At 38.9% G+C, this 24,319-nt stretch overlaps 1 protein-coding gene across 2 annotated transcripts in view; it reads right to left on the bottom strand.

Annotated features, from left to right (window-relative positions):
* ADAMTS9 (ADAM metallopeptidase with thrombospondin type 1 motif 9) overlaps positions 1 to 24,319 on the bottom strand; it is a 190,574-nt gene that overhangs the window by 133,372 nt on the left and 32,883 nt on the right. Inside the window, exons 4-12 of one of the 2 annotated variants that reach the window (XM_006158026.3) lie at positions 22,736 to 23,025; positions 20,047 to 20,130; positions 19,830 to 19,945; positions 18,419 to 18,459; positions 17,423 to 17,528; positions 12,931 to 13,077; positions 11,543 to 11,684; positions 9,368 to 9,472; positions 133 to 278 (exon numbers count right to left, since the gene is read on the bottom strand). In XM_006158026.3, the coding sequence (XP_006158088.1) occupies positions 133 to 278; positions 9,368 to 9,472; positions 11,543 to 11,684; positions 12,931 to 13,077; positions 17,423 to 17,528; positions 18,419 to 18,459; positions 19,830 to 19,945; positions 20,047 to 20,130; positions 22,736 to 23,025 (1,177 nt within the window). Of the gene's footprint in view, positions 1 to 132; positions 279 to 7,432; positions 7,533 to 9,367; positions 9,473 to 11,542; positions 11,685 to 12,930; positions 13,078 to 17,422; positions 17,529 to 18,418; positions 18,460 to 19,829; positions 19,946 to 20,046; positions 20,131 to 22,735; positions 23,026 to 24,319 lie in introns of those variants that run through there. The other variant, XM_006158025.3, reaches the window with a different exon arrangement.

Genomic DNA, 24,319 nt, shown 5'->3' with positions numbered 1-24,319 from the left:
GGGCTGGCTTTCAAGTCTGCTTGCTCTCTAACTTGGGATATACTCTTCATTTGCCTCCAGTGAAGCTATTCTTTCTGGGAATTTTTCATTCCTGCCATACCAAGAACAAGAAAGATAAGCTCTGGGACTTACTCTGGTCTGTTGCACTCTCGGACGGCTATTTTGATGCCCCCTCCACATGTTCTTGAGCAGGTTCCAAAGTGACTCCAACTTCCCCAGGATCCATCAATCACGGGGGCATCCATTTCTTTGGGAACACAAAATCCAAACTTGCAGTGCTGTATTTAATAAGGGGAACAGTGAGGGACAGCGTGGCTCCGTGAGTCAATGCAGGACTGGCTGTCCTTTCCAATATATCATACTTTAATTTTTGTCTATGTGCCGCTTTAAAATGCCTCAAATTCATCATCTATATGAATAATGGAAATTGTAGGGATCTTTATCTCATACTTATTGATTTTAGGCTGTGTCTTCATTTACACCCTGTTTGAATAAAACTAGTCAGTGAGTGATTGGCTCCAGGCTGGCGGGATAATTCCAACGGCCAGCTTCAAACTGCCCAATTAGTCTACTTGGAAAAATGAGGAGTGGAAATGAGCAGACAGGGCCAAAATGAGTTACTGGATTTGCATAGTGAATCTCCATTAGCAAGGCCTGGGATGTTATAAGCCTGGTAAAATAGAATGCTTTGTTGCTCCCCAATGATTTGAAAACTGATTTTAATTAAATTGAAGACAACAACAACAACAGAAAATTTAGTTACAGGATTCTTATAAACTCACTCCAAGAAAGCACTCAGAGAGACTAAAGTAAAATGGACATATTACAGGGAGCCCTAAACTTTACAACCTTTTTGTTAGTAGTGGCTTTAGATTGTGGGCCTGGGGGTAAGAAGAAGGCCCTGATGTTAAAAAATAATAATAATAAAATAAAATAAAACTCCTCAGCAGGACAGGGAGTGGAGAAACCCAATTCAACCCTTTGCCATTGTTGGGGCGTGAAGCTCTGACACAAAGCCGAGGTCACTGAGCAGTGGACAAAGAAAGAGAGGCCACAGGAGGGTGACACCCAGTGGCTTGCTCAGATCTCTGAAGCAGAGCTGGTGGTGGCTGTTGTGATCTATTTCCAGGGAGGGCGCAGGGTAGAAGAAAGAGGGAGAGGACCTTGAAGGCCAGGAGATAAGGCAGTATATGAGGAAATTGCATGAGTAAATGGCAGGTGAAGGTCTTTGTCATAATGGCTCACCCCACCCTCATAAGAGGCTCAGGGAACAATCATTTGAAGAGAGCTATGAAGCCTTCTCTAATCTGTGCCTCCTCCCTTGTAATTAAGCTCTTTCAGTAATGGAAGACACGTCTCTTTTCAGTAATGTAAGACATGTCGCTTTCCCTGGACTGTTTGACTGAGGCTTAAAAGGTTCTGCACCCAAATCTTAGGTAACCCAGTCTCCATGAAACCTTTGCCAAGATAGTGGTGACCATTTCACCCCTTGGAAACAATTCTGTATCTGTCTTTACAGTAGTTATGAACACTTCACACAATAAATGCACATACACAAAAAAGTGATCCAAGAGGCAACTTCCTCTGCAGCACCAGAGCATCACTATCCAATGGAAATATAACATAAGCCATGTATATAAATTAAGAATTTTTGGGGGGCTAGCAGATGGCATGGTGGTTAAGGGCCTTGGACTCCCACATGGCCAACTGTGGTTTGAGTTCTGGACCTGGCAGCTTGCTTTCCCATTTTTCCTCTCTCAGTCTCACTCTGACCCTCTCTGGTCAAATTAAAATAAATAAATAAAATTAAGTAAAATAATTCTTAAAAAAAAAAAAAAAGAATTTCTAGAACCCACAGAAAAAAGTAAAACAAAAAACTGGAATTAATTTTAATATATTTAACCCAATATACCTAAGATACTATATCTATATGTAATCAATATAGAAAATTATTAATAAGTTGTTTTGTTTTTGCTTTTTTTTTTTTAGTTTTTTGCCATAGGGCATGAGCGCTCACCAAAGACAGACAGAGGAAAGGACAGTGAGAAATTATCCCCCAGGGGATGGCCACACCATAGTCTCTTCTCATCCATCTGCTCCTACATTCTTCTCTTGGGATTTTGGACACGTGCACACAGGCGCCTGGCATAATTTTCAAACTGTGGGGTGTGGGACTCAAATTGTAGAGTCAGCCATGTGGCATCCAGTCCCTTAACCATCACGCCACCTGCTGGCCTCATTAATGAGATTTTTTTTTTTTTTAGGAATTAAAAAATACATATTCATTTATTTATTTTTAATTTGACCAGACACACACGCACTCATGCGCGCACACACACACACACACACAGGGAAGGAGGGCGAGAGAGAGAAAGAGAAAGCTACTAGGTCCGGAACTCGAACCGTGGTCGGCCATGTGAGAGTGTCCAGTGTCTTAATAACCATGCTACCTGCTAGTCTCCCTGTTTAGCAAGATTTTTTCACACTCTCATTTTTGTTGTTCAGTGTCTTCAAAACCTTTGGCATATTTCACACTTAAGGAGTTCTCAGCTCAGACTGACATTACAAGTGTTCATTAGTTGCATGGGGCTAGAAGCTACCTAGAGCTGGTCTAGAGGGACAAACAGATCTGGCTGTGAGTGGTGGCTCTTCTATAAACTAGCTGTAGGACCTTAGATAAGTCACAGAAGTCCTTACTATAACTGAAAAATGGAGACCTATCTGTCAAAGATGTCTTTAGGATAACATGAGGCCATGTATCTAAAGCACCTAGGATATACCTTAGCACCTAGGGGATCCAACTGATATAACAATGATAATGACAATGGCCAACATTTTGCTACCTTTCAACTGTGAGCAAATGGTCAGATTTAATTTTATTTCTACCTTCTAAATAATTAAATTTCAACAAAGGCAAGAATGATGAGACAGTTAGATGAGACTACAATTTCAGGTTGCTCACTCAGTATCCAGTGTCCTCTTTATGCCTACTAACAGAATCTACATTTTCCAGAGTTCCCCTACAGATAGAAGTAGTCAAAGAGATGTCAGCAGAACTCAAAAGCTGTGACTCCTGAGAGGACCATTTTAATCCTGTTTTGCCCTTTGGCTTCACTCTGCTTAGAATTCAGACTCTATGGCTAGAGCTACAATAGCCACTTTGCGACCTTGAGGATAAGAGCCATTTGTATGGGATAGTGAAGCAGAAAGAAATTAGAAGCCTACATCTCTGATGATAGCTCTTGTACTATTTTTCAGTATCAAAAAGAAAGCCTATATTTGCTTATACTACAATAATTGAGTCTGACTTGAGCAAAATTCCTAATGATTACATAATTGAGGTCATAGCTAATATCCAAATTCAGCCTTCAAATCTTTCTGCCAGATAAACAATTTATAAATTCCACAAAGTAAAGAGAAAATCCCTATTACTGTTCATGGATTCTAATAATGAGAAGTTTCCTGGAAGTACATTTTTTTTCCTTTTTGACACTTCAGTCTTCTCATCATTCTGTTCTATAAACTGTACCTCCACATAAAAGCAAACTCCAATCGACCATTACTCATATTAAGTATTACCATAAACCTTAGAACAAATCAAAAGGCAGCTTTATCAGAATGCTACCTAGAGCACTGCATCCAAACACCATCATGGTCCCCCCCCCCTTTTTTTTTAAATCAATGTGCTGGAGGGCATATGTGCTCGCCAGAGAGAGAGAGCTCTCTTCTCCCCACCACCTGGGGAATCCCTTCTTTTCCTTTCTCCTTTCTGTTGGGATTCTGGCATGTATGCACATATCCCTAGCATGTTTTTAAGCCATTAGGTCCAGGACTCAAATTGTACGGTCAGCCATATGGGATCCAGTCACCTTAACCACCAGGCCACTGGCTGGCCCTACAGCCTCCTTTTAAAAGAAAACTTCTAGGGGACCAGCAGTTAGCATAATGGCTGTCACTGGACTCCCATGTAGTCAACCATGGTTCGAGTCCCGGACTTGGTGGCTTAAACTCACGCCAGGTGCGTGTACATGTGTGCCTGGGATCCCGAGGGGAGAATGGAGGAGAAGGGATTGCGTTATTGGCCACCCCCCCTTGGGGGGGGTGATTTCTTGCTTTCTGTCTCTGTCTTTCCAGTGAGTGCATGCACCCTATAGCAAAAACCTCTTTAAAATAAACAAAAAAAAAAACTTCTAGTAAAAACAAACAAAACTGGTCTGAAAATTAAACATATTAATGATATGACCTGATGGGTGTCCAAAAAGAGAGGAAGAACCTGAGAAGAACAGGTTAGTGCCCGAGGTGAAAAACACTAGAAATGTAGTTTGTTTGGGAAATAAGCATCAAGGTAATCTATTTTACTAGGTGAATGCAACAAATGATAATTATAAATGAGAAGAGCCATTACATTATAACAAAGTGTTAAGTGGCTGCTGGAACCAGAACCAGAATAAAATCTGCCTTTCTTAAAAGTATTCAAAGTCAATTAAATAATATTTTACATAAACACATCTTTTAAAAAGGGCGAAATAAGGTCTGAAAAAAAAGAGTTGAAATTCAGACTCAAAAACAGTTAAAATGAAAATGTTAATGGACTTAACAAGAGAATGGAGAAAATAAAGAGACATTGGCAAGTCATTCATCAAAATAACATTGTGTCAGCAGCCCAAGGCAGATTACTGCTGAGGGAGCAGGGCAGAAATAAGAAAACAGAAAGAAAAAAATTAACCCAGTGGCACAGGGAGACAGGATTTGCTAGCACAGAAAGAAAAGGCACACATAATGCCGATCCTATGAAAACAAAACAAAAACCACAAAGAATTTCTATGCCAACATATTTACCTTCCTTGGCATTTACAACATGCATAAATACTATTCAGGGTATTTATATATACCTACATCTTTAACATAGCCACAGTTTTAAGAGCTACTAGATATGACCACTTTTAAAAACACAACTAAAAATGTACCTATCATTTTCTCTAGAAGTGTCTTGAGTCTGACTTTTGGCATGCCTCAAAAGTCAGTGAGCACATTTGGAGAGGGTCTTCTGAAAACTCTTTGAAAGCTCCTCATCCTCAGAAGACAAGAGAACTGGGTTGGGCCCACAGCCTAGCGGTTAAGGGAGGGCCAACTGGTAGTTCAAATCTCAGCTCTACTGGCTTGAAAAATATTTTGTATGTGTGCCCAGAATCCCAACAGGATAGAAAAATAGGGCATAATAGGTTGTGGCATGATCACACCTCTAGGAGAACTTTTTCCTCTCCTCTCTGTTTCTCTCTGGCAAGCGTACTCTCTGGCAAATTTTTAAAAATAAAATAATAAAAACAGAAGAGGATATAAGATTACTCAGCAACCTCTTCTCTTCTGCTTTTGGTGAAAAACAAAAGATTTTTAGAAAAAAGACAAAACAGACAACCTACAAGTTTTTCTGTGTTTCAGAGCTTCTTGGGAAAGTATACTACTTCATAGGGTTTGGTCATCCATTCATGACAATTTTACAAAACACAAGTCACTTTATCCTGTGACTTTGAATTCTTTGTTGTGAGTTTCCAGCAATAGCACACGTCAGAAATAGACACAGTGGGTGGGTGTATTATATTGACTAAGAACCACAACACAGTACCAGAGGTTTTGCTCAGACAAAACAGATTCAATTTAAGTAATACAGTTAGCTAGCTCTAACCGAAGTCAACTAAGTCATCAATGAGTTGGATGTAGAGACAGCCCATAAGACATGTTGCTGAACCTATCATGACTTAAGAGTAGTGTAGAGGTGGGGGCCATTTTATTGTAATCTTCCATCACCTGGTAGCAGCTATTTCAGTCACTGTGTTTAGAAGAACTCTGAGGCCACATCTAAATTTTTTTGAAGAATTTTTAATGGCTGCAATGGAAATGAAAATCTGAGAACCACATTCTGGTGCGTATTAGTGATCTCAGGCCACCGAGACCCTAAGTTAAATGTCCTGTCAAAAGCATAAGATTTACTTTTTGGCCAAAAAAGAAATGTTTCTTTTTAAGTCAACAAAATCTCTAGAAGCTATTATGCCTATGTACCTTCAAGTGCTGAAGTTCCAGACATCAAGATGTTAGGACATGACTAATTTTGTCACCAATTTAATTATAATCATCTTCCTTCTCATTTTTTTATTCTTGTATTAGACTTTATATCTTTCAAATAACTTCCATATCCTCTATTTCATTTCATTTTATAATCACCCTGAGATATGAGTGAAGGAACTATTAGCTCCCCTGTTTGAGCAGTGGGAATTGAAAAAGTTCAGGGAGCTTGAGTTATTACTGCTGTAACATTAGACCCTGGTATCCCCGCAGACAAAGCAACGGATAGAATTATGGTGGGAAGAGTCTGCCCCAGAAAGGTGTAGGGCAGCTCTGCCCTAAGTGATCTAAGTGATCTTAGGCATGTCACTTTATTTTTTCTCAGATCACTGTATGTAAAGTCAGGGAACGGAAAAGTCATTTCTGTCATTCCTAGGATCCCTTACACAGAAATATTCTCAGTGCCACAGACTCTTATAAAGGAAGAAGAAAAAGAAATGAGATGAGAATAAATTATTCAAAGTGATTAAAGTAGACAATGAGAAGAAGAGAAGAGTACATATAAAGACGATAAGAGATTCAAAAACATATTCAAGATTATATCATTGGTAAGAGAGAGATCATTTTTTGCACAGATTGAAAAAATAAAACCAGAACTCATAGCTGAAGTGCTTTTTAATGAAATGTTTTGGGTGATGATGATGATATCACTAATATACCACCTTTTTTTTTTGAGGCACACCAGGTGCAGAAGGTTAAGTTAATCATCTTCCTAAGTGTGTGGGACTCTGTTATCACTGGGCCACACATGCAGCAGATTTTGTTTAGTTATTAACAAGTGGGAACCATTAAAACCAGCTCATGAGAATATGGATTTGGATATATCCCAGGTGACTTCATAGCTCCTTAAAGGAGACAACACAGGCTGGAAAAAGCCTGGTATCAGAGGAATGATCATAATAAGTTTACTTATTTCTGTGTTGTCTTGATTTTAAGATTCTCCATCAACTTAATAATAGCCTTCCAGTACCACCCCTAAATGACAGAAGAGATATACTGCCTCACATTAAATGTACTAAAAACTTAAAAAGCACATTGAGCTTTCAGAAATGTTAAAATTAGAGAAAGTCTTCAATTAAGAGAATGCCTTCAAATTGAGGCAATAGCAATAGGCCTATCTCTGGTATCATTATTATGCTATAATGTTAATTTTACAGTTTTCAAAAGTAAGGTGAATTTCCTTCCTCAAAAACATTTTATGCATGCTAATACAGACTGCATCATTACATTCTAAACACTGGTGACTGATCATACTGCCAAATCTCACATATTTTTGCCCTAGGACATACGGATGGAATAGGGCAATACTTGCCTTTCCAGGCTCACACTCCGTCCCATCAGCCCAGGGTGTGTGCTGAGTCCGGCAACCCTTGTGCGCTCCATCGACGTTATTGCACCATAGCCGTCTACACTGCATCTGTTCAATTCAGTTGAATGAGAAATAAGTGACAATGTGATTATGATAGTATCAAAAAAGATAAGGATTGCCTGAAACCAACATATTGCAAATAATATAGGGTAGGTAGGAAAGGGAGTTTTTTCTTGGTATGATAAATAGTAATCTATTCCATGGGATGTGGAGAGTAGCCCATAAGACATGTTGCTGAGCCTAGTATGACTTAAGAGTAGTGTAGAGGTGAGGGCCAAAAGGTGGTATAGTGGTTATGTCCCTGGACTACCACATGGCCAACCGAGGTTCAAGTCTCGGACCCAGTGACTTGAAAATCTCTCTCCAGCAAGGCAGGTGCCCTATGGCAAAAACCTCTTTAAAAAAGAAAAAAAGAGTAGTATAAAGGCAATGTGCATTTGAGACATAGACAATGTCATGTGCTCCTCAGTTTACCTTTCATGTTATAGATGAGGAAATAGACTCAGAGAAGTAAAAGGGCAGGCCTGATGTCATGCTAGAATTGTGTGAACAGAGCTCAGGTTTTAAGTTAAGCTGTGATTAGCTGGAATTTGTGTTTAGCTTTGGCTTGACCCCAACACTAGTGCTTCCCTTCTATTAGGCCACATATCATGAACACATGTGACTCCTTTCTAGGGCTTTTAGGGGTTTTCAGAGAAAAGGGACAAAATACTGCAAAATATTTCAGGCATACATCAAATACAAAAAAATAACATAATAGATACACATGTGTCCACCGCTAAGTTAAGGAAAGAAAACTTCACAGATATAACCGAAGCCCTGTAGCTTCACCTGGGGTCCCTTGTCTCCTCTTTCTTCTGTGAAGTGACCACTGTCCTGAATAGTGCTCATCACATACATCATCATTTCCTATGCTTCTACGACAAATTAATAAAAATCTGCCAGCAATGCCTAGCATTTAAGCTTTACACAAATGGTACCATACTGACATTCTGTGCAACTGTCTTTCTTTAAATAGTATTGTTTGTTTTTTTTTTTCATATGTATCCCAGTTGGTCTATGTAGCTCTATTTCAGGGCATACCTTTTACAGATACTTTTTAAATAATAATTTTTTCCTAATTATTAAAATTAACCATACTTGTAGAAAACTAAGAAAGTACTTGTTACTTAAAGAAATAGAAAAAAAAGCTTTGAACTACCCTCTTTTCTATAGTTATCTCCCTTTTAGAGTCAAGAACATACTCTATAGAACTGTTTATCCTGTTATTTTCATTTAAAATCATAGCCGAAGTATGTTCCAGATGTAGATCATTTTCAACTGCTAATGTTCCACTAAACAGAAACACTATGCTTAGCTTTTTTTAAGAGGAGACATTTTTATTATTTTGAATTCTTGGTAAACTGAGTAACACAGAAATAAATTTATTACAGGTAGTTTACTCAAAAATTTTAATGATTTCCATGGGATCACTGTCCTCCCAATTTCCTCTATAATCTCTGAAATGTCCCTTGAAAAACAAATGCATACCCAAAGAGGAAGAATGCTGTACTCCACAGCAGCACATTTCTGCTCTCCTGCAACCTGCTGACCACTGGATCGTACCACTAGTCCAAACATTGAGGACACATGCACCAGAGTATTACATACCCACCCCAGCCATGCTACCATGAGAAATTCTTTCAACCCCTAGGTGGTCACAGAATCCAACCTTGACAAGCTGTTTTCAAAAGTAAGGTGAATTTCCTTCCTCAAAAACATTTTATGCATGCTAATACAGACTGCATCATTACATTCTAAACACTGGTGACTGATCATACTGCAAAATCTCACATATTTTTGCCCTAGGACATACGGATGGAATAGGGCAATACTTGCCTTTCCAGGCTCACACTCCGTCCCATCAGCCCAGGGTGTGTGCTGAGTCCGGCAACCCTTGTGCGCTCCATCGACGTTATTGCACCATAGCCGTCTACACTGCATCTGTTCAATTCAGTTGAATGAGAAATAAGTGACAATGTGATTATGATAGTATCAAAAAAGATAAGGATTGCCTGAAACCAACATATTGCAAATAATATAGGGTAGGTAGGAAAGGGAGTTTTTTCTTGGTATGATAAATAGTAATCTATTCCATGGGATGTGGAGAGTAGCCCATAAGACATGTTGCTGAGCCTAGTATGACTTAAGAGTAGTGTAGAGGTGAGGGCCAAAAGGTGGTATAGTGGTTATGTCCCTGGACTACCACATGGCCAACCGAGGTTCAAGTCTCGGACCCAGTGACTTGAAAATCTCTCTCCAGCAAGGCAGGTGCCCTATGGCAAAAACCTCTTTAAAAAAGAAAAAAAGAGTAGTATAAAGGCAATGTGCATTTGAGACATAGACAATGTCATGTGCTCCTCAGTTTACCTTTCATGTTATAGATGAGGAAATAGACTCAGAGAAGTAAAAGGGCAGGCCTGATGTCATGCTAGAATTGTGTGAACAGAGCTCAGGTTTTAAGTTAAGCTGTGATTAGCTGGAATTTGTGTTTAGCTTTGGCTTGACCCCAACACTAGTGCTTCCCTTCTATTAGGCCACATATCATGAACACATGTGACTCCTTTCTAGGGCTTTTAGGGGTTTTCAGAGAAAAGGGACAAAATACTGCAAAATATTTCAGGCATACATCAAATACAAAAAAATAACATAATAGATACACATGTGTCCACCGCTAAGTTAAGGAAAGAAAACTTCACAGATATAACCGAAGCCCTGTAGCTTCACCTGGGGTCCCTTGTCTCCTCTTTCTTCTGTGAAGTGACCACTGTCCTGAATAGTGCTCATCACATACATCATCATTTCCTATGCTTCTACGACAAATTAATAAAAATCTGCCAGCAATGCCTAGCATTTAAGCTTTACACAAATGGTACCATACTGACATTCTGTGCAACTGTCTTTCTTTAAATAGTATTGTTTGTTTTTTTTTTTCATATGTATCCCAGTTGGTCTATGTAGCTCTATTTCAGGGCATACCTTTTACAGATACTTTTTAAATAATAATTTTTTCCTAATTATTAAAATTAACCATACTTGTAGAAAACTAAGAAAGTACTTGTTACTTAAAGAAATAGAAAAAAAAGCTTTGAACTACCCTCTTTTCTATAGTTATCTCCCTTTTAGAGTCAAGAACATACTCTATAGAACTGTTTATCCTGTTATTTTCATTTAAAATCATAGCCGAAGTATGTTCCAGATGTAGATCATTTTCAACTGCTAATGTTCCACTAAACAGAAACACTATGCTTAGCTTTTTTTAAGAGGAGACATTTTTATTATTTTGAATTCTTGGTAAACTGAGTAACACAGAAATAAATTTATTACAGGTAGTTTACTCAAAAATTTTAATGATTTCCATGGGATCACTGTCCTCCCAATTTCCTCTATAATCTCTGAAATGTCCCTTGAAAAACAAATGCATACCCAAAGAGGAAGAATGCTGTACTCCACAGCAGCACATTTCTGCTCTCCTGCAACCTGCTGACCACTGGATCGTACCACTAGTCCAAACATTGAGGACACATGCACCAGAGTATTACATACCCACCCCAGCCATGCTACCATGAGAAATTCTTTCAACCCCTAGGTGGTCACAGAATCCAACCTTGACAAGCTGAAATGGAAACAAATTTGTTTCTGAAAAGAGTCCCTGAAGTTTAGGTCACCTGGACAAGTCAGAGGGCATGAAAGGAGACAGGGAGAGTAAAGAGATGAGCTTTGTCATTACTGGCTCTGCAACTCTGTACTCTCTGAGCCTTACTTTCTCACTTGTAAAATGAAAGTGATGATGACATCTCCCTTTCAGGCTGTCATGAATGTGAACCACAAAAGCACAGGTAAAGAGTACTTAATATTAGCATTGTTTATTATCATCACTTCTACAATCATTCACAGTCAATTTCATTCTTCTCCTTGCGTCATTTAAGTTAGAATTAGAATCCAAAGGAAAACCAGGAACACAAAGAAGCCCAGGTTCAATAGACGAGGGCAGAAACAGTCCCAAACACTTACCATATATGGGCACACCTGAGAACCTGGTCCAAAAATCAATTCACATTGTTTATTCACGTTGTAAAGGAGTCCTGGCAGTTGGAGAGGCAAAGGGTAGGGTCTGGATTCAGGTTTGTTAAGCAAGCACTCGCCATAACCAGTGCTAGGGAAAAGAGAAAACCACAAGAAGATGGTATCAATGACTGTCAGAGGCTCCAGACGAATCAGAAGGCCACCACACCATTTGAATGGTATAGAGGACAGTTCTTTTTTTCACATTTGTTTTGTTCTTTTCATCAAAGGCTAAGTCCAGGAGCTGAAGTTGTATTTTTAGTGCATACTTTGTAGAACCACATGTTATACATATAATAAAGCAAGTAGGACATACAGATCTGTCACAACATTTACACATTCCAGGGCAATTTCTGTTTGTTTTGGACTATCTTTCCCATAAAATATGAGCTTCTTAGGGACAAATATAGTGTCTTTTTCATCCAAGCATAAGGCCCTGTCCATAGCAATAGGTGGTTAGTAAATATTTGCTGAAGAGATGAGTAAGTGAACCAATGACTCACTGAAAGAAAATACCTTACGTAATCTGATTAAAAAGAAAAACAGTAATCCTCCAGTTCTTTCACTTTTCTGCAAACATCCCTCCTAGAAAATTCACACCCAGTAAGTTCTGATTATTAAAGCCTTCTTCCCTGTGGTTGCAGAAATACACACTCAGTGACTTTGGGAAAATCACTTAACCTTTATTACTTCTGGGAGAGAAGAGCAATAAATCTGTGACATAGGGCCATTATATAATGTAACTGGATCTTTGAGCAACCTAGCAGGAAGCTTACAAAGCAAAACAAAGAAAAGGAAAGAGAAATTGGAGAAGAGGAAAGAGAGAGGGGGAAGGAAAAGAGAGAGAAGAAGGGGGAAAAAAAGGATGGGATGTGGGGAAGAAAGAGAAGTGGGGAAAGTCCTCAATTCAAATTGGAGTTGTTGGCAATTTCCATCCACCCACATAATCATTTTTAGGATTAGCCCTCTACTCCCTTCCAAGTAAAATTACTAAGGTAGATGTACATATATATATAAGTGGCCTTCATCACAGAATCACATTCTGGTTCCTCTCTCAAGACCTGAATAAATTTCAAAGCTTTATCCAAAATTAGGCAGTATTTATCCATTCTCTTTATGATCCCAACCTTTTTTTTAGCTCAGTCTGTAATCCTCTATACTCTGGCTAGGCTATGAACTACACAGATGTCAGAGTATTTTTTTCCTCCTCTAAGGAATGTCAACTCAAATAACAATTCAAAAGGAATGCTTGCCTCTGTATTTTCCTTCCCACAATTAGTTCACTACATGTAGACCAGGTATTAGAACTCTATGCTAAAAGAAAGTTCAAGACTTACTCTAAAAACTCAGTGATATATTTTCGACTACACTTTGACCATATCCAGGGGTTGGTGTAGAAGTTCAGTGTTGGAGCCATGACATGCTGGGGGCTCTTAACTCCTTCTTCTTTACATTTATTGTTGTCATCATGAGGCATGTTAAACCTAAAGGCAAGGAGAAAATGATGAGAATGCCAATAAACACCAAGGGCCATGCTGTTATAATTCCTTCAAGAATACCTCTGTATAAGAGAAAAAAAGTAACTTGTCTACTGCATTGTAGAAAAGAACCTGAATCCTGGTGAGCAGAACAAAATATAAAATCATTTAAGATGAAGGAAGAATAAAGTGTAATTCTCACCCAGTTTAGTACAAAATGCCTTTAACGTATTAAAAACAGATACGAGTTGGGCCATTTATTTGGTTTAAGCACCCTTTTTGGAATTGCAGAGGTTCCAATTGGTGGAACCAATTGTAACTGGTGCTAGAATACAGTAGTGGGGGGGAATCAGCAGTTAGCGTAATGGCTATGTCACTGAACTCCCATATAGTCGACCACAGTTCAAGTCCTGGACCCGGTGGCTTAAACTCACACTGGGCGCGTGTGTGTGTGCCCAAGACCCCAAGAGGAGAATGGAGGAGAGGGGACTGCGGCGTGGTCATCCCCCCCCCCGGGGGATGATTTCTCGCTTTCTGTCTCTCTGTCTCCCTGGCGAGTACATGCGTCCTGTAGCAAAAACCTCTTTAAAAATTAAAAAAAAAAAAAAAAAAAAAAAAGAATACAGTAGTTGGGAATCCTAATAAGCTGTTAAAGGGAAATTTAGAGAGTCAAGAATTTGGCAGGTTATGATGATGCAAATATAAAGAGTCAGTCAAGTGTTGAAAACTGATGCCAAAAGTTTTCTAAGAAGTCAACTATGGGTCCTGGCATCTTCCTCTTTCTAGGTCAGACTAGCAAATGATACACTGCTATACAGTCATCATTACAAAGACATGTAAAGTTTGTGCACAATGCAACTCATGAAAGACAGTGGTAAGCATGGAAACAAAAGGCCTGCCAATTCAATTGGCTTAATTCAGTAATGGCAGAGTTTCATGTTTCATGCCAGTGCCAATGGATTGGCCAGTGCCAATACTGGCTTTCTGAAAAGTCAGGCACAAAACGATTTTTAAACTAATCCAGGTCCTGCCTGTGAGAAGGTGGTGAAGGATTGCCAGTGTCTTCTTGGGCTTGGGAGGGAACTCAGCAGCAGTATTAACACAAACTTGCCATTCTTGGCTTAGCCAGCAGAAGTGGGAAAAAATAAGTATTTCCTTAGTCCAAAAAACATCAGTTCCATTAGCCACACGCCATTCTGAAATCAGGCAAGTATCTCTTGGTGACAAGCTCAGAAGGGTTGCTTTCTCTTTCTGGATAATTATTCCAATCACAAAATAGATGCCGGTGATTAATTTAGCTCTGAGGGAGGAATTCCCCCACTAGTTCATCTCAAATAACAGAAATAAGTGAGTTAGACAGAAGTACATAGATCAGCTTTGTATAAAAGTAAAAGCTAAGATAAAGCCCTGTGAAGTTTATTCGTTTCTCCTTTTTTTTTTTTTTTTTTTTGTATGTTTTTTGTTTTCTCTCTTTAAAAAATGTAGGCCCGCAGGACCAGCAGTTAGCGTAATGGCTATGTCATTGAACTCCCATGTAGCCGACCCTGGTTTGAGTCCCGAACCCAGTGGCTTGAACTCATACCAGGTGCATGTGCGTGTGCGTGTGTGCCCAAGATCCCGAGAGGAGAACAGAGGAGAAGGGATTGCGGCATGGCCATCCCCCACGGGGGTGATTTCTCACTTTCTGTCTCTCTGGCGAGTGCATGCGCCCCACAGCAAAAACCTCTCAAGAAAAAAAAAAAAAAGTAGGCCCCTCAATATCTGCCAATAGAGATACAAGAACTTGATTGAACTTAGCAGTAATTATTATTATTTTTTTTTTTTTGGAGAGGTTTTTGCTATAGGGCACATGCGCTCACCAGACAGACAGAGAGAGACAGAGAGACAGAAAGTGAGAAATCACCCCCTGGGGGGATGGCCACGCCGCAATCCCTTCTCCTCCATTCTCCTCTCGGGATCTTGGGCACGCATGCAGACGTGCCAGGCATGAGTTTTAAGCCACCGGATCCAGGACGCGAACCGCAGTCGACTACATGGTAGTCCAGTGACATAGCCATTACACTCACTGCTGGTCCCAGCAATAATTCTTAATGCTTAACATGTCTATTTTCTTACAGGGATGACTGTGCTGGTTTCCAGATCCCAGCTACATGGTCAATAAACCCAAAGCAAGCAAAGCTTGCAACTCTCAGTGGTTTGTTTCTCTGTGGTACAAAAGGGTACCTTTGTACCATTCATCATGACTTGATAAAATCAAGTCTATTTCATCATACAGATAAACAGAAATTTATTTTCATTTAAATGTCAGATACACAGGCTAAATAACAATATTTACTGAACACTTAAACGATAATAACCAATACATATTAGCACTCACAACGCACTAGGAAGCATATTAAATGCTTCACATGCTTTATTTCATTTAATCATTTATTTGACCCAATGAAGAGCATTATTATTATTAACATTTTACAGATGAGGAAACTGAGATATAGAAAAGTTTAATTTTTTTTTTTTTTTAGAGGTTTTTGCTATAGGGTGCATATGCTTTCTAGAAAGACAGAGAGAGACAGAAAGTGAGAAATCCCCCCCCCCCCCAGGGGATGGCCACACCACAATCCCTTCTCCTCCATTCTCTTTCTCAGGATCTTGAGCATGCACGCACACATGCCTCGTGTAAGTTATAACCACTGGGTCTGGGACTCAAGCTGCAGTCGACTAAATGGGAGTCCATAGCCATTACGCCAACTGCTGGTCCCGAAAAGTTTAATTCTTTGATCAAGATTACTAGGATGCTAAAGTTGGGAAGCTGGAATTGGAATTATCTTCAAGGCATCACTGAGTTTCATAAAGGTGCCTCACAAACTAAAATGAGAGAAAGGATGCTGACTAGGTGGGTCTGGCATAATTGAAACCTGTTTCATTGAAACCCATACCTCTTTTATCTTCCAAATATTAGGCACCTGACCGTATTTCCTTCGGTTAAAAGAGATGTGTTCTTAAAATACATTAGAAAGGTACTAAATTGAAAATATATCTGTTATATGCTGAACTGAAGATGTCTGTATGTACACATTTTGCACTAGTCTTAGCATACTACTCTGTAAATAAGGTATCTTCAAAAAATATGTGACTGAAAAGCTTAATAGATGATATTCGCTCTAAATAAAGTCAACAGGTGGCACAAAATGTTATACAGATATATTAGCGACATCTTTGAGGAAATGAATTTTTAAAATACATAGCAAATTTAATCAGTCTAGAATAACAATAATGCAGATAAAAAATTATAGTAACTTCTAATAAATGTATACTGTTTTGCTCTGTTTTAACCATGCGGTGACTTTAAAAGAACAAAGGGGAATAGCTCTCTCTTAAGAGTCAGGCATTAACAGGGACAATGTGGGAGGAGGATGGGACATGGCAGAGGGTGGGGGATGGGGAATCAAGGATGGCAAAACAAAAGGCAAGGTATGCAGGACATAAGAATTGGAAAATTATTTGCTGAGAACATGTATGTTGATGTGCTTGATTGAGTCAATGCACAGTGTATTTTGGATGGAAAATTCATTTGTGTGTTGTGATGGTGTATAGTGAATTAATGTAGAGAATGAATAAATTAAAAAAAATAAAACAGAGTCAGGCATTAAGTGACCATAGTTAAGAAATGATGCTTCCTCTGAATCTTTGTTCATTCTTTCCTAAAAGAGGACTAGTACTCTTTCTAGATGCTAATTGTCTGAATTATAACTATGTATAACCAGTGGGTATAAGTAAGACTTTTCTGACAACCCAATAGAATCAGAAAAGACCCAGATTTGTGAAAATTATGTGAGCCAGGGTAATCCTAGGAACCATCCTAGACAAAAATATTAAGTGAGGAAGGTTCTCCACTCAAACACAAAGGAATGTCAGTAAGTTTGTAGGAAAATTAAATTATTTGGGTGGAAAAACAATTTTGAAATCAACCCATTTTTCATAATACACATTTTTCCATGAATTGTTAAAAAATGACCCTCCCCCCAATAAATCCTCTGCTTCAGAGAAAAGACATGAAAGACTCCATTTCTTCAGTTCCAAGCAGGAAAGGAGAATATTAGACCTTGCATTTTAAACTTGGGCAGTTAAACCAAAGACACACAAGCTACAGTGAAAGTGGATACCCTGAATTTACTCAACACTCAATTTAAAATCATTTATCCCAGTGAGATTCAAAGCTCTTCAATCTTACAAACTCTGCTATGACTCAAGAAGTGTCCTACAACTTGTGAAGTCAAGCAAATACTCAAAGTGAGAAGAAACAAAGTTTTAAGTCACTCTGAATTTAAGGCATTATTGAAAGCACACTTACACATGGCCTAGCTCATGGGCTATTGTAAAAGCTGTACTCAATCCACTGTCTTCACTAATAGAACAGCTTCTGAAGGGATCACAAATGGTTCCCAATTCAGCAAGACCTGTCAGAAACAAAACAAAACACACATTAAAAAAAAAAAAAAAAAAACTCAACAAGGATTTATTTATTTATTTATTTATTTATTTTGGGGATAGGTTTTTGCTATAGGGCATGTGCACTTGCCAGACACACAGAGACAGAGAGACAGAAAGAGAGAAATTAACTCCAGGGGGGATGACCATGCCGCAATCCTTTCTCCTCCATTCTCCTCTTGGGATCTTAGGCAAGCACGCACACATGCCCAGCATAAGTTTTAAGCCACCGGGTCTGGGACATGAACCATGGTCAACTACATGGGAGTCCAGCGACATAGCCATTATGCTAACTGCTGGTCCCAACAAGGATTTAATTTAAAAAGCAATTGTGGGGGACCAGCAATTGCTGGTTACATCAGTGGACTCTCAAGTGGCCAACCACAGTTCAAGTCCTGGACCCAGCAGCTTAAAACTCATACCAGATATGTGTTTGGTGGTGCAGGGGGTGCCCAAAATCCCAAGAGGAGAATGGAGAAGAGATTGTGGCATGGCCGTCCCTCCTGTGGGGTGATTTCTCACTTTCTGTCTCTCTCTCTCTCTGTCTCTCCATCCTAGACCCAGCAGCTTAAGACTCATACCGTGTGTGTGTGTGTATGTGTGTGGTGGGGAGGGGTGCCCAAAATCCTGAGAGGAAAGCGGAAGAGAAAAGATTGTGGCGTAGCCATCCCCCCCCAGGGGGTGATTTCTTGCTGTCTGTCTGTCTGTCTGTCTCTCTCTCTCTCTGTCCCTCTGGCACATGCACATGCCCTATAGCAAAAATCTCTCTTAGAAAAAAAAAAAAGAAAAAGCAATTGTGGTTTGGAATAAACACACTGTAAATTGTTTTAGCCATAGAGGATATATATGGAGGACTCACCTAAGGTATCACATTTGTCATGAGCTCTGCAGATATCCTGCCTGAAAGCAGAACAGACTTAGTTCTTGTTAACACCAAAGAATAAATGGCAACACAAGTAAACACTCTGTAGTCTTTTCTAGACATTCATAGTTATATACATTTTGAGGAGAAGGGCTACACAAAACAAATAACTAGACCAGAATTTCTCAACTTAAAAATATTTAAAGATTAAAAGCTACATTAAGGGACCAGAAGGTTGCATAATGGTTATGTCACTGGACTTCCACATAGTTGACCATGGTTCAAGTCCCAGAACTGGTGGCTTAAAATGCACGCTGGGCACATGTACATGTGTGCCCAAAATCCTGAGAGGAGGGTGGAAGAGAAGGTATTGGCCATCCCCCCTGGGTGGTAATTTCTTGTTTTCTTTGTCTCTGTCTCTCCAGTAAGTGCATGCACTCTATAGCAAAAAAACAAAACAAACAAAAAAAAACCTTTTTTTTTTTTAAAAAATAAGTTACATTAAGAAGTCTGCCACTACTGCCAGGGCTGCCACAGCATCATCAGAAATCTTTCCAATCAAGACTTTACTGAATACCCTGGAGTTAAATGACTGTAGTTCCCTAAAGATTCTTCAAGAACATTCTGAGAAGGCACAAAATGCCTTGAAAATCATGCCAGATGAATGTGTGTATATGCCCCAGATCTCTGGAGGAGAAGGGATTGGGTACGACCATTCCCCCAGGGACTGATTTCTCACTTTCTCTCTCACTGTCTCTCTCTCTAGTGAGCATATGCACTCGAAGGCAAAAACTTCTAACAAAAAAAAAAAAAAAAGAGTAAGTGTTCATGAGCATATTAGAGGTAGCCAATGACAGAAGGTACAATTATACCAGCACCCCTCTTTATTGCCTTATACAATATTTTAAACATTTTTTCAAATAGTAATAAAGACTTTAAAACTGAGCAATTACGCATTTAAAAAAAAATCTGTATTTCTAAATCCTTGCAAAGTCACAAAAGTTGGATACCGGTGTAGTCTGAATTGCAGTTGTCCCTGCTACATATAGGTAGTTACTTTCAGGTCTAACACATTTCTTCCTTACATAGTGCCTATGGCTTAGTGGTTCTCAACAAGGATGATTCTGTCCCACTGCAGGGGGCATTTAGCAATGTCTGGAGATGTTGCTGGTTGTCGCAATTAAGAAGAGAAGGTGCCACTGATCTGTAATGAGCAGAAGTCAATGATGCTGCTCCACATCTTGCAATACACAATGCGGCCTCCACAACAACATAGTATCTAGTCCAAAATGTCCACAGTGCTTAAGCTGAGAAAGACCATGGTAGGATCTGACTACCAGGAACTGTGATCTCAGCCCATCAACTTGACCTGAACCCAAGAGAGATGAGAAATCAGAAACCCATATACCTCGTTATGAGAACAGCGGTATCATGCTGGATTCCACCTGGGGAGTTTTTTGAATGCTGCCACTGGCAAAAGTTTTTTAATGTTGTCTGGGCATTAAAAGATATAGAAGGTCCTTCCTAAATACAGAGAAGAATTATGGTCGGTCTGTTGTAGCAACACCAATGAGATATGCCATTTTGGATACAGATAAAAGAAAAAAGAAAAAAAACTTTATTACCTGTTCATTATGAATCACAATTAAGTTCACAATAACAATATTAATTAAATTTCCAATACTTGGGTCTTTATAGATAGAGGCTACCTGCAACCAAGATAAATTTTTCAATGTTAATTGTGAACTCTGGGTAAACAATAAGCAATTCACTTCTTATGGGCTCTGTCTCTTTTATGTCTCATGTAACATATGCATGTAGAAGGTCTGAATTTTAATCCATTCAACAAACATTTATTTAAAGTCTCTTTGTAAAATTCAAGGTAGCAGTTTTACATAATAATGAAGTCAAATCAGTTTAAATTTCAAGGTATTTTCCTCTGAAATTGCATTGCCACATGACTTAACAGTTCTCAATATCAAAATATTGACTGTTAATTATTCATCAAGCTCTTTTCTCCTATCTGAAATCTTGGACTGTCAACTTACTGAATCTCACATTGACCACAAGCTTGTTAATACTGATGTCCTTTGTGTTTACAACCTGTGTCCTCAACAACCTGGTAATCTGTTTTTGTTTTTGGTGTTTTCTTTTTTCCCCTGCACTAATTATGAGCACTAACATTCATCAAATGTTTATTGTGGACTACATTCTTGCTTAAAATTACATATACATTTACACTAGTTCCCATAGCAAAAATCTGGACTAGGTACTATTACTATCTTCATTCAATGAATAAAGAAACTAAGGATCAGAGAAATTAAGTAACTTTTTCAGCGCAAGGAGAGTACTTCAACAAATTCACAGAGGAATGAAATTTAAGTAGACATTTATTTGGGTACAGATTAAAAAAAAATCTATGCACAGTTTTTTCATAATCCACATTTCCCGTGAACTAGTTGAGACAGCTTGCATGGCATAAAATAACAAAGCCAGAATGTACAACCTAGGTCAGGTTGACCCAAGGCCCATGTTTATGATCAAAATTTTTATGATAGATCTGAAATTATGTGGTGGAAATGCAGATGGGTCTGTGCAAGGCCCATTTAGGTTTTCTTATCCCTCCTAGACATAAGAGAGCTAAGGCCTTTGGGACTGAATGGGGGGTAGGAGGTAAGAAGTGAGTGGTAGGGAGCAGGGTTTGAGGGTATAGAGAAATGATTCAGAACAGTGAGGGGAAGGAAAAGGAGAACCACAGCCCAGAGGAGGGAAAAAGAAACCAGAAAGCAATAACCCCAAACATGTCCCTTTTCACTTTTCTCTGGGGAATTTATTAAAAGCAGGTTCCCATTCAGATAAATTATGATCAATCCATAGAAAAGAATGTTAGGCCAAGGCTTAAAATGAGTGAGAGTAGATCTATCTGAACTGCTATGGAAAAATCTCTAATATTTCAAGAAAAATGCTAGGTATAAAAGAGTACATGAGAATGCTCTTTCTGCTTGGAAAAAAAAAAGCAGTTGTATGTGCATACATATTGGTTTAAGAACTGTCTAGAGGTTTGCTGCTCAATATTATGGCCACTCTTTACACATACTCAGCATATTTCAAGTGCTGCTGCACACTAGAAATGGCTAGCCCAAATCAAGCAATGTTGTGAACGTAAAACACATACTAGATTTTAAAAGCCTAGATGAAAACAAAAATACAACACCTAATTAACAATTTTTGAAATATTTGAATTTAAGTACATTATTAATTTTGCCTGTCTTTTTACTGTTTTTAAAATGTAGCTACTAGAATAATTAAAATTAAATTTAAAATTAAAAAATAAAGTTAAACTTGGGGCTTGCATGTATTTCTATGATGCAATGCTAGTTAGAAACATATGTAAAAACTTTTTTTTCTTTTTACAATAGGGAGGGAGTGCAAGAGACAGATAGACAAAAAAGCACTCTTGATGAAGTTTCATAATACTCCTCTTTTCCCAGCCTTCCAGTTCTTTTGCATCTATGTTTTTAAGCCAACTGTGGATCCAAGCCTGCAGTTGGCCACATATGGCTTCTAGCCTTGCAGGGCACTCATATTACCTCTGTGCCACAGCAAATGCACTATATACAAAAACATTTAACAGTGGTTGTCTCTGGGAAGTGGCCTGAGAACCTGAATAGAAAGGACACTTTTTTTTTTTAATCAATAATCTCTCGTTCTGCTTGATCTTTTCAATCATGAAAATTTACTGTGTTCTCAATTCAAAATGGGAATAGAAAAATAAAGTGAGAGATTTAGAACATTGCAGAAGAAGATAGAGGCAACAGCTATATTTTAAAAAGCTCCATGGGTGACTATGATTCACAACCAGCACCACAAAGTCCTACTGAGAACCACACCTGGCTCTGTAGTTAAGTCAGACCAACAGCACTGGTTTTCAGAACTAGACAGGTTATAGGTCACAAAGTCTAAGCTACTTGTTTTATCTGACCGTAGGCAAGTAACTTAACTTGTCTGTGACTCAATTTTCTAATCTACAAAATGGGGATGATTATGCTACATAGTAAGGTAGCCAGGAGGCTTAAAAATTACACTTTTTAAGTAAAAAGCAAATTATCCAACACAAACAGACATTCAATATTGATAACTATGGTTGTCTTGATAAAGAACACTCAATGAATAACCTTATGTTCTCTTCAGCCACTTGCCTTGAAGGGTTGAAACACCAGCCCTGAATGATCCTCCGAATAACTGAGTAAAAAAACCATTCCCCAAAGGTGCATTTACAGACCTAATAAATCGTCCTCTTTTGAATGTACTTACAATTGACATTAAGGTTAAAATATAGTGTTGAAGGTTTGCTCCATGGTATAAAACCATTCTGTTGTCTGCCACCACCATAACTTCTACAAACCGTGGGTAGGACAAAAAACGTTTTGTTCTTCTGTGGGTCCTCTTTTCCCTTGTGTTGTCCGTGCTATTACCATTGGTAGGAAATGCCTGCATTGGTATGCCATTTTTTAACACTGCCACATCATCAGCCAGGCTATTCCTTCCTCCCCATTTTCTTGCTCTGGTATTCCTCTTGTCCTTATTGTGACTGTTCTTGTGTTCTGTAATAGATCAGATGGCGTGCATTACATTTCAAACTACATCTATTTCATATTAAGAATTTAATTTGCTACATCTTAATGTAATGCCTCTGTAGTCGAATTACACACAAAAATGAGTTCTGCATGCTGTGGGCTCTACAGGTGCAACTCAATCTGCACTCTCAGCAACATGACTAGGGGTATGAGATTAGCTTCCCTGGGAAGCTTCCAGAAACCAGCACTTCAAGTATTAGAAAATGAAGTCTGAGTTTAAGGGAAACGATTGCATATGATTCTTTTCATTTGGTAACAAAATCCTTGCTGGGATTTAAATGGTTCCCACCCTCACTGTTCTTGGCCACAGATAGAGTAAGGACCAATAACACAGCTACAGAGTTGTAAAGAATGGAAATGTTTCATACATACCACTTTTGATATTCAATGAGATATAGCATAAAGAGGTCTGAGAGGTGGGCAGGCAAGTAGATGATATAAAGAAACTATAGAAAATACACCACAAGGTATTCTATTTCCTTATTAAATCTTGTAATTCTTGAAATATAAGAATAGAGTCTAGGCTATTCAGTGCCTCTGAAGTTTTAATTAATTTATTTCAGGACTCAGTTAAGGAAGCAGACTAAACTGAGAGGCTAGACAGGCAGTTGGGACCATGATTCATATATTGGTTTAGTTATGCTCATTTCCAACTGTTGCCTAGGCCTCCTGAGTTCTACCCAGTCTCGCTGCTCAAAGTGTGGTCTATGGACCAACAGCACTGGCAACACCTTAAAACTTGTTGGAAATACAGATCTTTGAGACCAGCAGATGGCATAATGGTTACATCACTGGACTCCCACGGAGTCGACCACGGTTTGAGTCCTGGACCTGGTGGCTTAAACTCACGCTGGGTGCGTGTGTGTACATGCCCAAAATCCCGAGAGGAGAATGGAAGAGAAGGGATTATAGTGTGGCCATCCCCCCTGGGAGGGGGGGACTTCTCATTTTCTGTTTCTCTGTCTCTGTCTTGCTGGTGAGCACACATGCCCTATAGCAAAAATCTCTCTCTCTCAAAAATAAAAAATATATAAATTTTTCAGGGTTGGCAAGTGGCATGATGGTTAAAGATGCTGAACTCCTGCATGGCTGACCATGGTCTGAATCTTGGACCTGGCAGCCTGCTATCTCACTTTCTCTCTTTCTCTGGTCAAATTAAAAAAAAAAAAAATTATAATGAATAAGGTTAAATAATTTTTTTTTTTTTTTTTTTTTTTTGAGAGATTTTTCACTGTAGGGCGTGTGCACTCGCCAGACAGAC

The sequence above is a fragment of the Tupaia chinensis genome, unplaced genomic scaffold (assembly GCF_000334495.1).
Source record: "Tupaia chinensis unplaced genomic scaffold, TupChi_1.0 Scaffold000569_1, whole genome shotgun sequence".
Taxonomy (NCBI): Eukaryota; Metazoa; Chordata; class Mammalia; order Scandentia; family Tupaiidae; genus Tupaia; species Tupaia belangeri.
The sequence above is the reverse complement of the archived record's forward strand: the minus strand, read 5'-3'. Positions and strand labels throughout refer to the sequence as shown.